This window comes from Podarcis cretensis, assembly GCF_951804945.1.
Source record: "Podarcis cretensis genome assembly, chromosome: 1".
NCBI classification, from domain to species: domain Eukaryota; kingdom Metazoa; phylum Chordata; class Lepidosauria; order Squamata; family Lacertidae; genus Podarcis; species Podarcis cretensis.
The window spans coordinates 70554853-70572409 of NC_137170.1; the positions used below are offsets into that span (position 1 = coordinate 70554853).

The 17557-nt window shown below is 39.0% G+C and overlaps 1 protein-coding gene across 2 annotated transcripts in view; it reads left to right on the forward strand.

Annotated features, from left to right (window-relative positions):
• IRAG1 (inositol 1,4,5-triphosphate receptor associated 1) overlaps positions 1-17557 on the forward strand; it is a 98384-nt gene extending 80827 nt beyond the window's left edge. For both annotated transcript variants that reach the window (XM_079965690.1, XM_079965691.1), the window contains exons 28-36: positions 73-213; positions 4130-4261; positions 5799-5940; positions 6399-6448; positions 8031-8126; positions 8645-8709; positions 10391-10510; positions 12681-12809; positions 14318-17557. In XM_079965690.1, coding sequence (XP_079821816.1) covers positions 73-213; positions 4130-4261; positions 5799-5940; positions 6399-6448; positions 8031-8126; positions 8645-8709; positions 10391-10510; positions 12681-12809; positions 14318-14567 — 1125 coding nt within the window. In that variant the 3' untranslated portion in view covers positions 14568-17557. The remainder of the gene's footprint in view (positions 1-72; positions 214-4129; positions 4262-5798; positions 5941-6398; positions 6449-8030; positions 8127-8644; positions 8710-10390; positions 10511-12680; positions 12810-14317) is intronic.

Here is a 17557-nt window from a genome sequence, read left to right on the forward strand (position 1 = left end):
TTCCCCCTTTTATACATGGATATGACTGGTAAACAGAATTCAATGAGGCCTTTCTTTTCCCTCCCTCAACAGAATGTGTTTGTACAACTTTCATTGGCTTTCAGAAATGATAGTTATACATTGGAATCAAGAATTAACCAGGCTGAGAGGGAGAGGAATCTTGCTGAGGAGAACACAGAGAAGGAACTGGATCATTTTAAAGTTGCTATTACGGTAAGAGGACCATGGTGAACATTCACTGCAGTTTACGCTTGTTAGAATTCAGTGAATTTTGGTAGGTATTTTGAAGGCTGCTGCCAAATATGTCCCCAAATCCTATGTTATCATTAACAATTCAGTACTCATATTGATTATCAGCCAACTTAAATCTCTAAAATGGCCACATTTCAATTCTGTGCCATAATCTAGAATTTCTTGTTCTGTGGTAGGTTGATTTTTGCAGTAGGTAGAACTGAATGTTGCAAAAATAATGTACTCTTGGAACTGCAGCCATACCTTGGTTATCAAACAGCTTAGTTGTTGAACAAATTGGCTCCCGAACATTGGCTCCTGCAGCCAATCGGAAGCTGCACCATGGTTTTTGAATGGTTTCGGGAGTTGAACAGACTCCCAGAACGGATTAAGTTCGAGAACCAAGGTACCACTATGCTTTTTTAACAAAACAAAAGAAGCATATTGTTTATGAGTGGTGTAATAGGTGTAAAATACCAGACTTCACAAGGGGGGGGGGGCTACCTTGTGGCCCTCCATAAGTTGTTGGACTCCAACTCCCATCAGCCCCAGCCATCAGTAGCAGTCCAACAGTTTCTGGAGGGTCACAGGTTATCTGCCTGCTTCACAGTAAGTCAGTTAGAAGCATACACTGTCGCGAATTCTTCGCAGCGCTTTAGCAGAAATGCTCAGAGTTCCAGGTTCTTCAGTGCAGTATTATTTATTGTGAGCTATATATACAAATATCTACAGAAGCAGTTCATACAGTCAGACAGAGTACCTGGCTGCACCTTAAGGCAAATAGAGAGACTCTTTCTCTGACCACACTCCTCTACACCACCACCTTACTGCTGGACAGGTTTCACTTTTAAACCGATGACAGCCAGTCAACTGTCAGCACACTACTGCTGAGTCATTCTGACCTAGCACCTCCATAGAAAGTATTGCAGGCTGATTGCATCAGCTAGCAAACTCAAGCCTGCAGACTTACTATCTTACACAGCATTCTGTGATCCCAACATACACTTGTAAGTCAGATTATTCTACAGAGTTCAGACTCAAGGGCCCTATGTCATGGAGCTCAGATCTCTTCTTCAGTCTCCTTTTCTGTACTCACCATTCCTTCTACTTTGGGTTTCAGTGCTGTTTGAGAGGGAAAAGCAGTGTATGTGCTAGATGAAAGCAGCAAAATTCTGCTACATAGTTTACCATTTATTGCAGAGAGGTTTGGCATCATGATTGCATATGTTGTTTATGCATCAGTCCTGCAGTATTTCCTGGAGTTCCCATCCTAAACATAGAGGAGGTAGTTGCTGTTCTTTACTATTTATGTTCCTGGGCAGGGAACAGCTGAATACTTGACATCATACAGTGAAGAATGTGTAATCTCATGCCTAAAAAATGCCCTGAGTAAATGCACCTAAAGATAGAGGAAGCAAGGAGCGAGGAATTTCTGCAGGAAGTCCACAAATCTCTTTATAATCGTTTATGTATACATCTTTTATACTGGTATCTTTCAGAGGAAGAGTGGGCAAAGCAATTCTTATTTGTTCATGCATTTCTTTCTCTGGTAAAAACTGATTCAGACACAAAATATTTGCAGCCCAATCCAAGCATGTTTGCTTGTGGGTGGAACCCATTGGGCTTGCTGTGTCTGGGATTGTAGACTTAGCTACAATGGAAGCTGCACGCCTGTGCATGCTTGCCTATGGGTGAGCTCCACTGGACATTGTAGGCCTGAAATGTGGATAGATAAGTATGCAATTGTGCTGCAAAATAGATGTAGTAGAGACTGATGTCATGGTGCAATGCAAATTCACACATTTTCACAATATGGGAATTACTCTTGTCGGGAATTACATGAAATAGGTTGCTTTTCTAAAACAATTTGCAGTATGTGTGCTTCCACTGGCATCAAAGTGCAATGTCATCTAAGAAGTATGCTTCCTTTCGGGTACTGGATTTTTCACCCACACTGACTTCTTTCCTCCCATTCAGCCTGAAAATTGTTTGGCTTCTGTGTTTGATTTCTCATTTAAATGGGAAATCTGATGTGTAAATCTCGTGTTTATCAATCAAGGGCTATGTTTCTTGGCTGTATATCTGAAGCTGACTCATGTTCAGGAGCGCAGCACTTTTAGAGTTGGATGTACTATACTGAAACTAGGGTTGCCATACGTCCGGAATTTCATGGACATAGCGGTATTAAGCCCTTGTAAACAGCGTCCTGGCGGAAATTGCTGAAATGTCCAGACACATGGCAACCCTAGTTTTAGATGCACGACAGCCCATGTCAGTAGTGTAGATTTTGGCAAATTTCATTAAAAAATAGGTCCACAACTCATTTTTTATTTTTGAAATTTTGCAAAAGCAACTCAACAACTTTGGGCAAAACTAAAAACGCTCATCAGCAATTTTTGTGTCCAGATTTTCACTTTTTAAAATGTGGCAACCCTACTGAAACTCACCCAGCAGGATTCACTTTCCGTATCTCCAATTTCCAGTAGTAGAAAATTGCTGTTCTACTTGTTGAACTGCTTCTTCCATGAGGTGAGGAACACTGCCACTGCCCTATTTGTTTTAATAATAATAATAATAAATTTTATTTATATCCCGCCCTCCCCAGCCGAAGCCGGGCTCAGGGTGGCTAACAACAATAAAACAGTACAAAAGTACAGCACAAACAACACTCTAAAATCATTCATTATAAAATTAATTAAATTCAAGCCACTGGCCACCATTGGTCCAGAGCTCCGCGAAGATTGCCGAGGGAGGGAGTCAGGCTGTGCCCTGGCCAAAGGCCTGGTGGAACAGCTCTGTCTTGCAGGCCCTGCGGAAATATGCTTCAAGATGTTTTTATTTGAAGACCGTAAGTTTCTCTGTGGGGCATACCAGGAGAGTTTTGTGATGAAAATACTCTTATCAATGGGAAAATGTAGAAAGGGCCCACTGCTGGCCCTAATCAAGTATCAAACTTTGAAAAAGGAGAGGTTGGAGGTAATTACAATGTAGCAGAAGCCCTAGTTTTCTTACTTTCTAATTTGCTTATCACAATCATTATTCGATCTCTGGTTAACCAGATAAACTAAGCTGTAGGCTGGTATGCACATGATTTTGATGGACTGCATCTCAAATGCAAAATCAGTCATAAGACTCGCCAAGAAGGGTAGCACAATGAAGAAACTGAAGATGAGCTAATTGAGGATTGTAATGTTTACAAGATTTTCCACTGGAATTTTAAAGCCCCATTGAAGGATTATCTGTGCTTTTAAATAAAAATAAAAATAAAAATCAACAAATCTTTGCTTGCAGTCAACTTTTTATTACTCTTCATTGTTTAGAGAGCTGTGAGATTAACAAAGCACAAATAGTATCTTGCCTTAACCAACAAACAATTTGTACACCATAATAAACTTTTTATCTTACAAGGGCAAAAACCCACTCTTTAAAGCTGAAACACAACAAATGGCAATTCAGGTTTTCAGTGGATTGTCCTTTTCTTCAATTCAGCTTTAAAGAGTAGGTTTTCATGGGGATAGCTCTGGAGCAAAAAAAGAGAGTGCTTGGACAGAGAGCTTTAAAGGATGGACTAAGCCTGGAAAGGTGAGTGTGGGTAAGCCCTTGTTTCATGATAGCATGAAGTTTGATTCTTTGTAGTCAAGAGGTGTAATGATATCTAGAATATAAGATCTTGATTTGATATCTGTAGGAGAATTTCAAGCCTTGTTTAGGTTTTGGAAACTGTAAGTAGCTGTACAACAGAGGGACATTTTTATGTTTGTTGTGCAAGAACTTTCTATAGTTTTAATGGACCCAAGGGACAACAAAGGTGGACAACCCTTGAACTGTAAAACCACAATGACTTCATTTGCTATACATGCTCCTTGATTTGATACATTAGTTCATGCTCTCGCTTCAGTCCTCGGCTTCCTTGTGGCATCATTCTGAGCACAGAGACATGTATCAGAGATTGTTGGAGGACATGGCAGTGCTGCATCGTTTGGCCTCTAGATTATCTAGTCGAGCGGAAATGGTTGGAGCTGTTCGCCAGGTAAGACTCTTGGAATCAAATACCCTGCATCGGTTCCGACTTCACTACTTGAAAAAATAAAGTTTTGTAGGAAGCGTTGGCTATAGTCAGGAGAGACAAACATGGTCCTAAAGCAGAGTTAGAAATCTCATACCCTAAGGCTGAATGTGGCCCTCCGGGCCCGCCTCTGGCCCGTGGGACTCTCCCTGGGACACACACCCTCTTCTCATGGAACAGCCTTCACTGACCTTGCTCCACACCTGCTTGAGGCGCTTTTGTCTGGCTGGAATGGGTTATCAAACTGTGACCATGCCTCTTGCTTGCCTGGACAGAGGGTAGAGAGAGGTCCATTGAAGTCTGACCAACTGCAACTCCCTAAGGTTTCGGGCAGATATTTTGTGAGACTTTCTAAAGATCCTTTTAATTGCAGATGCCAAAGACTGAACAAAGCATATCCTTTACCACTGAGCTGTGGGTCTCTGCCCTCTGGCTCTCTAAAACCATAATTTCAAAAGCTAGCTGAAGATCTGGAATGAGAGCTGAAGTGTAGGTGGCAAGGCAAGACACAGTGATAACAGCAAGAACCTTTATGGAACTCACAGAACTGGCCAACAGGGGCAAAGCAACTGCTTATATACATTTCTGAAGGCCTGGGCCACTCCCACTCCCAACGTGATTGGCTATCTAAACTTCCAAGCTGCAAATCATGACTGAGTTTAAGGGCCAGTGGCAGAGGCCCAAATCTTGAAATGTTCTGTGATTGGATATCATGTATTGAATCAGAACATGGGGGCTAAGAATTCTTAGTCCAGACTCAAGCTCAGACAAGCATAGACTACTGAATACATAACAGGAGCCTCTTAGGAAATTATTGCTAGAGGTGTGTCTGTGCAGTTTCCAGAGGAATTTCCCTTTAAACTGATCTCAAGCCATACTTCCAAATTACTACTTTGGTTCAGGAGTTTGCTATACCCAGAGGCGGCCCAATGAGAGGAAGTTAGCAATCATAGGAAATAATGCCCCAGTGAGGTGGGGTATCCTGACATCCTGCAGAGGAGCCCATAGGGCAAGGTAACAAAGTAGGTTGGTTGCTTGCAGCACCAAAAATAGTTCCCTTGAGTTCTATCTTTAGTCACTTCTTCCTAGGTAAAGTTAGGACCACACCTCTGCCTTTGTACTGTAGCCACATAATATGATGGTGTTGTATTACCGTATTTATTTGAGTCTAATGCATCATTGAATCTAATGTGCACCTCAATTTTCAAAATCTTAAAACCAAAAAAATTTTTTGCTGGAGAATGTAAATGTGTCATCAAATCTAATGCACACCTTAATTTTTGCAGCATATTTGGCCAAAAAGGGTGAGCATTAGATTCAGGCATTCTTCTAGCTTGGTCCTCTTAGCCACTCACTTATTAGTGGGAGTTAAGATGTATCTGAAGGTTAGTGGTAGGGTCTCTTTATGAGTAAAATCTCAGTCTTGCTGAAAGCTGAGATGATGTCATTCATTTCTTGTTGAAAACATACTTCTGTGCGATGCTTGATCTCCTCATTGTAGGAGAAGCGCATGTCAAAGGCCACTGAAGTTATGATGCAGTATGTGGAGAACTTGAAGAGAACATATGAAAAAGATCACGCTGAGCTCATGGAGTATAAGAAACTCGCCAATCAAAATTCTAGCAGAAGTTATGGCTCACCTGGTAAAATAGTCTCTTCTTCCCCACCACACAATATTTTAAAGCATGTCTTTATTGCTGTTGAACTCATAGTTGACTACTCTCAAATCTACATAGATATAAAAGCAGATTATCAAGGTATTTGACAGAATATAATTAATTACCGCTGTTGAACAAAGTTGTGTATCTCGATTGTTTTTACGTATTTCGTTTAAATCTGTGCACAATATTCTATTAAAGAACAAAAGTTAGAAAATCTGATAATAGATAGTAATGTACTGAACTGAACATTTCCCAAATTTCTGCACTTGTAACAAAAAGAAATATACGTCCTAGTCTTAGATAATATACTGTTTGCTTTAAAAGCACGTTTGTTTCAATATAAAAAAATTTCTTACTATTTTAGTGCTGGCAATGCATGTCTGTTTTCAAACACTAATTCTTATTCTTACTTTTGTTGGCTTTGTTTTACTATGGTACAGAAGATGGTGTGCCCCGTACATCAAGATCCATGTCTCTTTCTGTTGGAAAGGTACTCTTCCAAGTTTTAAAAAGCTTTAGTTTAATAAGTGTTTTTTTAAAAAAAATATTCCAGCGACTTAGATTCTCCATGTATTCCAAACAACTTGCTCATTTTTCTTTCTTTTTTTCAAGCACTTCCAAAATATTTTCCCCAGCTTGAAATGTAGCATTCAGGAAACCAGTTCACATATAAAAGCTGCTGTTGCAGTAGAAAGTCAACAGGGAGGCAAATAGCAGTAGAATTGGGACCCGGCATGGCTACTTTTTTTTCAAAACAAAAGCATGTTGTTGTTGTTATTTTAAAAAGGATGTGGAGCATAATATGTAGTTTGGCCTTTAGAAATCTATCAAACTAAGTTTACTTACCTAAGGTTACAGTCATAGACACACTTACTGGGGAGCAAGTCCTACTGAATGGAATGTAACTTGCATCTGAGTAAACACGCATAGGCTTTGGTGTTTCAGGGTTCTTAGGATTTAATGCTGCAGGGTTCCTTTTTGTAACTGGCATACAACTGGTATACAAATGGGCATATTAGAAAACTACAGTAACAATTCTTTATTAGTTATCTGCATTAGAATAGAATTAGGGTGAAATTCAGTTATATCCACACACTTGCACAGTGGGATTTACGGTTTTTCTCCTTCCCTGCTCCAGCCCCCTGCATGTCCCAAAATCTGCTCCAGAGGGTAACCCCCAACTCTTCAGAGCAGATCTTTTTGAGCATGTGGGATTTTCCAGGGGGAAGGAGGGGAAGGAAAAGCTCAGGTGCATAAGTGGCTGCTCAGTCACACTCATTTTTATTTATTGATTTTTAAAAACATTTTATTTTCAAATTTTATAATCACAATATTTTATAAGTTCAATACTTTGCCAAAGATACAATATAGACTCCCCCCCCCCCGCGTCTCCCCTGGATTTCAATTTTCTGCCCCCCCCCCCGATCTCTTGCAACTTGTTTTATTTCTCCAAACTCTTTGTTTTCCCTCTTATTCATCCTAATTTCCAATTATATGCTTTCATAAATGTTATATCAAACCTACTACCGTTTTAATATATTTACAGTGGTCTTTTAAATAGTTTATAAACTTCTTCCATTCCTGTTCAAACTTTTTCTCATTGTGATCTCTGATCTTCAGGGTCATCTTTGCCATTTTGGCATAGTCCATCCTCTTTTGTTCATTCCTCTTTTGTTCCTTCTCTTATTTCCACTTCCGGGCAAGCAACATTCTTGCGGCTGTTGTTGCATACATGAATAGTCTTTTTAAGTCCCTTGATATTTCATCCCTTGTTAATTCAAGTAAAAAGGCTTCTGTTTGTTTGTTTTTTGACAAAAGTTTTCTTAAAACGTTTTTTTCCAGTTCATTGTATATCATTTCCCAGAAGTCTTTTACTTTTCTGCAGGACCCACACTGTCAGATTTAACCCCTTAGACTCAAACTATGAATAAAGGTCACTTCTGAAAGAACTTTCATACCCATGGTTTTGTCTTTTTTTTCTCTCTTTTCCCCTAATCTGCCTGATATGCAGCCTATGAAAATAGAACTTGGAGTCACTTATGTAATGAAATAATTTATTATTATTATTATAGATGCCTCGAAGACGAGTCAGTGTTGCTGTTGTTTCAAAATTTGAGCTCCCTGGCCAGTCACCTACTGCATCGCCCATACCTTTGATGCCATCCCTGGTAAGGTTTTTCAAATTTCTACATTCTAGAGAAACCAAAGCTTTAAAGAAAAACCTTGGCACACAGGTGTGACTGTGCTACATTTTATAAATCTGAGGCTATTTGATACAACAGTCATATAAATAAAAAAAATAGATTCACATCGGAAGTAAACTATGTTGATACACAGACATAGGTGAGAAATATACTGTTAAACAGAGATGGGGAACCTGCGGCCTTCCAGATGTTGTTGGACTACAACTCCCATCCATCACTATTAGCCATCATGGCTGTGGCTGATGGAAGTTGGAGTCCAACAAACATCTGAAGGGGTGTAGGCTTCCTGTCCTTTCTATAGAGGAGGTATTTAGAGATGTTCTAAACAATACTAGGCTTGCTGTACGCAGGAAAACACCTAGTTTATGTTTGGGGACTGTTCAATTTTTTTTTGGTATGTATGTTGAGTACACCTTCATGTAAGAAATACAGTTGTGTTGTTTGCTGCTTGAATGAAATTGAATGGACCTCTTTATCCACAGTCTGAGTCATCAAATGGAAGAAGCAATCTGACATCAACTCCCGTCTTATCAGCGCTTATAGAGAAGTGAGTTAACAAATATTTACTATATTGAGAATTGTAGAGCAGATAATTCCTGCTGGCATAAAAAGAGCTTTTTTCCTTAAAGAGTTTAAGTTGATGGAATAGGATCAATATTTTGCCAATGAAGGTAGCTGCAGTAATTTAAATATCTTGCCCATCTGCATTATTTATACCTTTTTAAAAAAAGTTAACAGACAGTGTCCATGCTATAACCCGGCAGTTACGTCTCTCAAAAAGTTATCTGTACCCATCCCAGAATAATGTGTATTATAAAATGTTAATCCAATGTTAGTTGTACTCAGAGTAGATCCATTGAAGTTGATTGACATGACTAATTTGGGTCCATTGTGTTCTGAGTAGAATTTAGATAGATACAACCTAAAGTAATATCATGCTGAACGAAGGCTTTTAAACATGAGAATAACAAATGCCCAGCCCAGCCATTGTTTCAGGTTTTATCGAAAGATTTTTCTTAAGAACACAGGATGTGCTTGTGTTTTGGAACTCCATGCATGAACGTACTTCCTAGAAAGTTTACTGTATATTGGCAGCTTTTCTCACAGGGCAGAGCACTTGCCTTCAGGAAATACAGCACATTTGAAGGAAATCTCTTGCTGACATTTCAGAATTACGATTAGTGATTTGTTGAAGGGTCCAAGATGATGCTGTGTTTATATAAAGTATCTAACTTTTCCACAGCAATGAGAATTTCAGTGGAGTTTCTCCAGGATCATTTTTATTTAGAGGTGAGAGAATTGCTGGAGTTGTACAATATCCCTACAAAATCTCTCCTCCCTCATGTGCTGGCAGCCAAGCAGCAATCAGAAAGCAGCAGTGCCCAAGACAGGACTGCAGTTCTCTGACATCACCAAGGCGAATCCCCCAAGTTGTTCTTGCATAGCTTCTGCTTCCGTAACGGACAGGGAAGCTTAGCATCAAGCTGCAACCCTTTCCTTTGGGACAATGCTTTCTGTTTCTGTCTTTTGAATTTTATTAGAATCTACGTATATTGTCTGGCTATCCAGACCAGCCAAGCAGGTCTGAAAGAACACCTCATGTTAGTAAAGCTGACCCAAAACAACCTGCTGACTGAAGGTGACAGTGCTGTAACTCTATTTGTCGTAGAACTAACTTAGCCAGAATGTGCACTCAGTTTTGCAATAGGGGCTCCAGAGCGTGTGAACATGGTAAGTACCAAAACAGAGAAGATGAAATAGAATTGGTTAGGCAAAAGTTATGAATGGAAAAGGGATTTCAGAGGGGAAGCACAGAGCACACAACAGATCTGAAGGTGTGTACACATAATGGCACTTTGCCATTTCAAGTAATTGCAAGGGAGTGTGACATAAAATAAAAAGGGATGAGAAAGGAAGAGGAAAATTCAAGGCAATCACTCTTTCATAATACCCTACAGGGTTATATTGGGAAACTGCAGGAGGCAATTCTGGGAAGGGAGGAGTCAAATGGCAGCTTGACCCACTGAGCTTTGTGGTATGTAATATTCCCACTAAAAGACCAACTAGGGCTGGATCAAATGTTCAGCCCAGCTGTATTTATAAGGCTTTGCACTGTATGGACGTCAAAGACCCTCCCAAAGATCAAGAGACCCATAAGCATTCTGGTGGGGGTACATAATATTAGATGAGATAATAAAGTTATCTGTGTTTAATTTTAAATTTACTAGTGGAAAATCAAATGGGGACCCTGAGAGTGAACCACCTCCTTCAGCACCGGTACAGAGTGCCTTGGAAGAGATCAGCCCAGAGATAAAAGCCAAAATAGAAGAAGAGGCTTATAACAAAGGGTGAGTATGTGTGCATTCTGAATCCTTAAAGAGGGAGGCTACATTATGGGCAATTTATTAATTATTAGCTAGTGCAGTTGTGTATGGGTTCCTCATGCTTTCATTAATTTTATAGGCTGCTATGCAAATAAATGATTTGCAGAAATGTAGAATCTTTCTAATAATAATAAACAATAATTAATTTTTATTTGTATCCCACCCTCCCCTGCCGGAGCTTGGCTCAGAGCAGCTATCATATTAATAACACAATATACATAAAAATAAGCAATCGATTAAAATGCATCCCAAAATTAATTAAAATTAATTAAAATTAAACTAAACAAATGGCAGTCCTCAGGTTAAATTGAAAGCAGTTAATACTTGCCAGGACCAACTGTTTCCACTGATATTATAATGACCTGTGAGCGGGCTGGAAAACCTCCTTCATGCTTGTCCTTATACTGTAAATATGGGATTTCCAAAACTGAACAAAATAACACACACACACACACACACACACACACACACACACAAAATTCAGTGAGATGATAGTCACATTTCATTCCTTTGTTTTCTCATCAGTTTCCATTGCCATAGCAGTTGTGCATCTACATTTAAGCAAAAACAGAAGGGCACCATGTATTCAGAAGGCTAATAACAATTAAGTTGAGAAAAGAATTAAAACAAAACTGTAACCAAAGAAGCATGATTCACATCACAAGTTATGTCTAGTGATTCACTGAAAATCATTGGGCTCATATATCTGAGTAGCAGAGCCAGTTCCAAAGTAGGGGCTTTGTTGTTGGTGAGACAACTAGAACCCTGAGGTAATGTATGTGTGTTTAGCATATAAACCAATAAGACATAACTTCTGTTAATTTTAAATATATACAAGCTCTATTCATGTTTAGAATTCCATAACAAGTAGGAAGGTCAGAATTCCCCATTTAGAATGTGTCTACAAACACGGTGGTTTATTATGTAACTTGGCTCCTGCCTCTGTACCACTAGAACTGTTAGCCCAGGAAAGAGACTGAATACTTCTGCTAGCAAATACAAAGTAGCTTCCCATGGTCTTTGGAAGAAAGCCACACCACTTAAACCAGTTTGAAACTGATTTGGATTCCACATCGCCAAGATTATTTGCAGTTATCACTAGTGCTTAAAGAGTAATGTTATAATCTCTACTACACTACTAGAATCTATCAATCTTGACTAATCTGAAGAGTTTATCATGTGTCTTCCAGCATTGATAATTTGGATAGGGGGACTATGGCCTCTATAGGTATCACCAGTTAACATTGCACGATTTAACTTGCAGTCCCTGGAAGAGCAACTGTGTGGCATTTTAGCAGGGACATGTTCTCAAAATAAACAGGACTTACTCAAATCTCATAATTACATTTAGCTATAATTATGTGTGGGTAGCTTGCCTGTGCTCTTCTCTCCTTCTGTTCATCACGATTCATGGATATCCAACTGAGCCCATTCCCCACCTGCATGTTGGAGTATTCTGTTTGCTTTTGTTGGTAGCATTCCCTGTTTATCAAGGCCAGCCCATTGATCATGAAGCAAATTTCAGACCCAGCTATTGTGTTTGGATGAGGTTGTATTTTGTCCTACATTTAGTTGAGAATTGTTTTCCTTATTTTTGGCAAATTCTGTTTTACGTTGGTTGTTTCTAAAGCTAGTTGATACAGCAATAGCCTCTCAGGTCAGATTTAGGTGACATTATAGTACCATTTGCATGTTGATTACCCACAAGGGGCTCCATGAAATCAAGGGGCAGTGGAACAGTATGATTGGCCCTGCCCCTGAAGCTGCATGGCTACCCACCTGATTCAAACTTAGAGAGAAATGCCATAGTAGCAAACAAACAAAGCCTTCCTTCACTCTGCTTTTCCTCAATGAATTTCTAGATTTGTTCAAAAGTCATACCTTATTATTATAGAATACCTGGGTAACTTGGAAACCAACCTTAGATTATCAGATACATTTTTTTAAAATAGGACAGTGACAGTGGTGACATCAGGAGCAAGTACAGTAGAAGCATGCGGCAGACTTACAAAGGTCATTGTGATTGTTTAATTTTTTTGTCTGAGCCATGCAGCATGAATGAATTATGCTCTTTATTTAAAAATGAAAAAGAAGAGTACACGCGTCTTTTTTCTTTTCTTTTTTCCTCTTAAAGTTATCAGGAAGGCTTAAAGAAAACCAAAGAACTTGAAGAGCTGAAAGAAGATGATGAAGAGAAAATAGATGAGAGCCCCAAAGAATGTGTAGCAGGTGAAAGCAACGATGAAATCAGCAAGCAGCACAGGTGAGAAAACAGCTGGAGAGGGGGTCAGGAACCTGTGGCCCTCCAGATGCTGTTGGACTTGAGCACCCATTGATTGAGCCCACCCAGCATAGCCGATGATAAGAGATGATGGAAATTGTAGTCCAACAACAGCTGGAGGTCTCTCCTCTGATTTAGAAAGTGAGTATTAATTTGTTTCATTAAATGTGTGCTGCCTTCTGGCATGCTTTGGAGGTTGATTCAGAAGAATGCCATCAGTGTGGTAAAGCTACCTCCAACCAGCTTTTTTAGAACAACTCTTCCAAGCAAAAATAATTTTATGGGCAACAGAGGCAAGGTTACTGTTGTTCCTGGAAAGATGAAATTTAAACAGATAAATTCAGGTTGGCATTTTATTGTTCATATGAGCCAGTGGGTAAAATTTATAAAGGCATTGGGACAAGGAGTGCTTTCATACATGATGATTCAATCACATTTGAGCCTCTAAAATACATTTATGTTACATGAAGGAGAAAGTGAGGGATTGTGTAGGAATATCCTAAGCAGTTAAAAGACTCTGGGCACAGACTTATAAGGCAAATTGGCATAGAATATGCATATGCTATTCTATAACCAAAAATGCACACTGAAGCCAACTTTCAGAGCATGGGGGGAACAAACTCTGACTCTTGCTGTCAGGACAATTTGCCTTAATTAAGATGCCAAGTGGCTGGGTCTTAATGGTACTGTGGTTTGCCTTGCTGCCTCTAAGCAAAGTTTTGAAAAACGTTTTTTGCAGGTGGGAGTGGAGGAGATATGGAGGCCAGCACAAAAGTCCTAGGGCTTGGGCCTACCCCTTTAGAATCATAGAATCATGGAGTTGGAAGAGACCACAAGGGCCATCAAGTCCAACCCCCTGCCAAGCAGGAAACACCGCTAATAAATAATAATAAATTTTTTTTATTTGTTTCCTGCCCTCCCCGGCCAAAGCCAGGCTCAGAGCGGCTAACAACAAGAAGTAATACTCTTTACAAACTGATTTAGAACAAGAGCTGTTAGAATACTTGTGTGTTACCTGTTTGTTTTCAATACTCTTAGCCTAAGTTTTAAATGGTATAGCTGTGAAACCGAAGTCAAATTTAATGAATATACTGGCTTCCTTGACAGTCAGTTTCTCATCTAGTTTTTATTGGAACCTTTGACGACAGTTTCATCTCATGATGAAAAATCTAAATGACTGTAGATGCTATAAATATTGCATTTTCTTCTGATACCAACTGTAATACTTTTAATATGAATATGTCAATTCTCATCTCAAAAAACAAAAAGAGAAAAGATATGTATTATAAAGGTACTAAAATTGAGACAAAAATAATGAACTACTTCATGCTCATGGGGACAGCTGTACCTTTGATCCTGTGGCATATGACCTGATATGGATAGCCATCTGTACTGCTAAGCCATTCAGTCTGATATGGTAGCTTTCCAAATAACGGAACTACCTAACTTGTAACTTCTACATACTTGCTTGATTCCTTTTCATTTTACAGCAAACTTGAAGTTGTTATCCACTATGTACAAATACTGTACCCCAAACTGCATAAACACTGGAACGTGCTCTGGATTGTAGCTGCTGTTATCGTCATTTTTGCTGTGGTGCTGGGAATCTCCAGTTTATACAACTACTTTTCCTCCTGTACTGAGTTGTCGACTGGGCCACGAGTGAAAGCTACCTGTTCTGCTGTCCAGCAATACTTCTGGTGGAACTCAGGACTGCAACATGATCAGCGCACGGAATAACAAAAGCATGAATGGGGAGGAGAACCACTTAACGATACAGCAGTAAGCACCTGTTTGAGAACCGAGGTGCACAAAGCAGAGCAGTGCTTTGTCACTTTTGTGGTGGTTAAATGTGATCAGTAACCTACTGCTTAATTTCGTCTGTGCCATCAGACTTGTGAATGCCGTGTGATTTTTATCTAGCCAGATGCACCAGCCAATAAATGCTGTTCTCTCTGTTTCATGCTAATTGTTATTTGATTGATGTGCCTGAATATCACTACATGAGAATATAAAGATAGTGTTTGACCAAAAACTGGGCATTGACATCTAGGTTATAGGTGGAACACAAATTCCAGTGCTTCTGAGGGATGTCACTCGCAGCCTTCTTCCTATATAAATGTCAGCACTGATTCCTTCTATAAATTTCAGGGGCTTTTCAATTTATTTATTTTTAGCCCTTAGCATTATAATAGATTAGAGAATTGATTTCACAATCGTAAGGAATAAGCAAAAGATTAAATGGAAAAATACTAAAGGCATTGTGTCCTGGCTACAAGCTGGTGCCAATGGTCTCAAAACAGGTTCTCGGCATGAATGGAAGCAGGAACATTTGTCACTCCACCACACATACAACATAACTTGCAACACAGTCTTTGTTACTTCACACATACTTTGTTCATTCTTTTCTTTTTGAATGGGGAGATTTCACCAGAGTCATGTGCATGCGGTACATGATACACATGGTGGGGTTCAGTGGAGGTGCCCAATCAGTCACATACAGTCTCTATTATGCATACAGAAGACATGCTCTAGTAAGTGTGAAATGGCTCTGGGTCTGCAAAATCTGTCACCCACGTTGGCGATAACTGGTAACCTGCTGTAAGCACAGCAAACCTAAAAGAACTACATTGCATTCATATAAGAAGGCGTGGTATATTTGCAGAGGAGAACTGACATTTCTGTCAGGGAACATTTCAGCCAATGGAATGTAAACAACACAGATGTGGTTTTACCATTTGTTATGTACTGAGCGTGAAATTCATACTCGACACTGAGTATATTTCATCATTCTTGAAGCTTTCTATTGGAGGAAGCATCTTGAGTGATGTTTGTGCTCATACTGTGCTAGCCTTTTGCACAAGCTTATCTAGCTTTCATTTGTGTTTGAAATTGATAACTTCTCTTGTATTGGAATTGGAGGCACAGAAGGAAGTGTTGGAAGCATGGTGAGCTCTGATTCAGACAGGATATTAATAGCTTTTCCTAGATGGGCATGAGTTCAAAACTCTGTTGAACACTTAGACATATTGTAGGAACTTATTCTTGCAGGAATCTGTTTTATGCGTTGAGAAGGATAAAGAGGTAGAGCCCAGTATAAACTTATAACTGATGTCATTTGATGCTTGATAATTTATCTTCAGTTTAATGAGAGTTAGAGTCTCAGGAAATAGAAGTGTGGTATGATTTTAATTTTGACTCAAGCAGCTGTTTGAAACACAACTTTGAATTTTCAGATATGTCTCTTAAGCGGCTCCAGAAGAGTAAATATTGTGATTAAGTACGTTTAATAAGGCTAATGAGAAAGTGTGTCATTTGATCTCAAACTGGAAGAGGGAATTAAAGGTGGGCAAATAATCAAATTAAAGGTTTTTTGCTGGCTTTTGGATGAAATGACTTTGATATGGAATAGATACTATGTAGTTTTTCACTCTAGTGAAATATAGTTGAGGCACACCTTCTGCTACAGACAATCAGGAAATTAGGAATAACAATGGTATTGCAAAAACCCAAATCAGAAAGCTCTTTTATGTAAACTGCTTGATTTATTTATTTAAAGTAGGTGGTTTATATATTTTGTTCAATAAGTAAAAGGGAAAAGTTAACTCCCTAGACAGTGGAACATTTCTTATGAGATGATCAACCAACTTTACAAAATTATATTCTGATATTAGTAGTTCATTTTGTTCAGCTATGGTCAGATCATGGATCTGCTCATAAATTGCAGGAGTGAGCTCCATGACCTTTCTGGAATGAATTCTCTACCATTTTCCTCCCAATCTTAACCACTGCTAAAGTTTACATTACCTCTGAACTAAACCACTGTTTGCTGCTAACCAGAATTTTAAAACAAACTTTCACTTTCTGTTCAATAGCAAACCCTAATTAGTATATTAACCATCATTAAAGTCAATGCTGATGTAAGCCTTAATCATGGTTAAAGCCAACGGAAGGAATTCATATATGGAGGTTGGGGTTTGAGCATGCAGGTGGGGCAGAGCATGTAGTCCCAAGTCCTAAAGCATGGTTAAGGCAGCAGAAATGTTAAACCTGAACCAACTCTATGGGGGGATAATACCAATGTAAGTTGAGAGGCAACACCTCATTCTGCATTTTCTTCCCTTACAATAATTCTACTGTGAAACCACTGCATTTTTTTTTTTAAGTAGAATTAAGATGCATAGCTTTGACACATGGGACCATCTACCTGCTACAAAAATGATTTACTGTTTCACTAATTATTGGGAAAACAGTTTAATGTATAGAGCGCCTGAAATGCCAGTCTTCTTGTTAACAGGATTTTAGACCAAACATAATTAAATTGTTAATAAGTATTGGCTCAGTGGGTTACCAATCAGTGTCATATTTTTTGAGACAAAGAAAAGATGATGCATTTTGGGGGGTCTTTCTAAAAAAAAGTTCTATTCCTTTAAATTCACAAGACTCGTGTGGCTACAAAGAGCAAGTCAGCAATCTTACACCATTCACACCAAAATAGGATTTTGTTTTGGGGTTGTTTTTTTGGAAGTGCAATATTTTATTTATTTGGCTTTAACAAGACACATGTGTATTTTGTGCACAGCACTGATGTTTTAAAGTAGGTGGAACTCGAGAGGCACTATTTTGTGTATCCTGTTTTAAATTTTGTAAAACTTTGCACAGGTGTGCTAGTATTGTACTGTATAGCATCACATACTTGAGATTTGGAAATAAAATATTGTTTCAGAGTC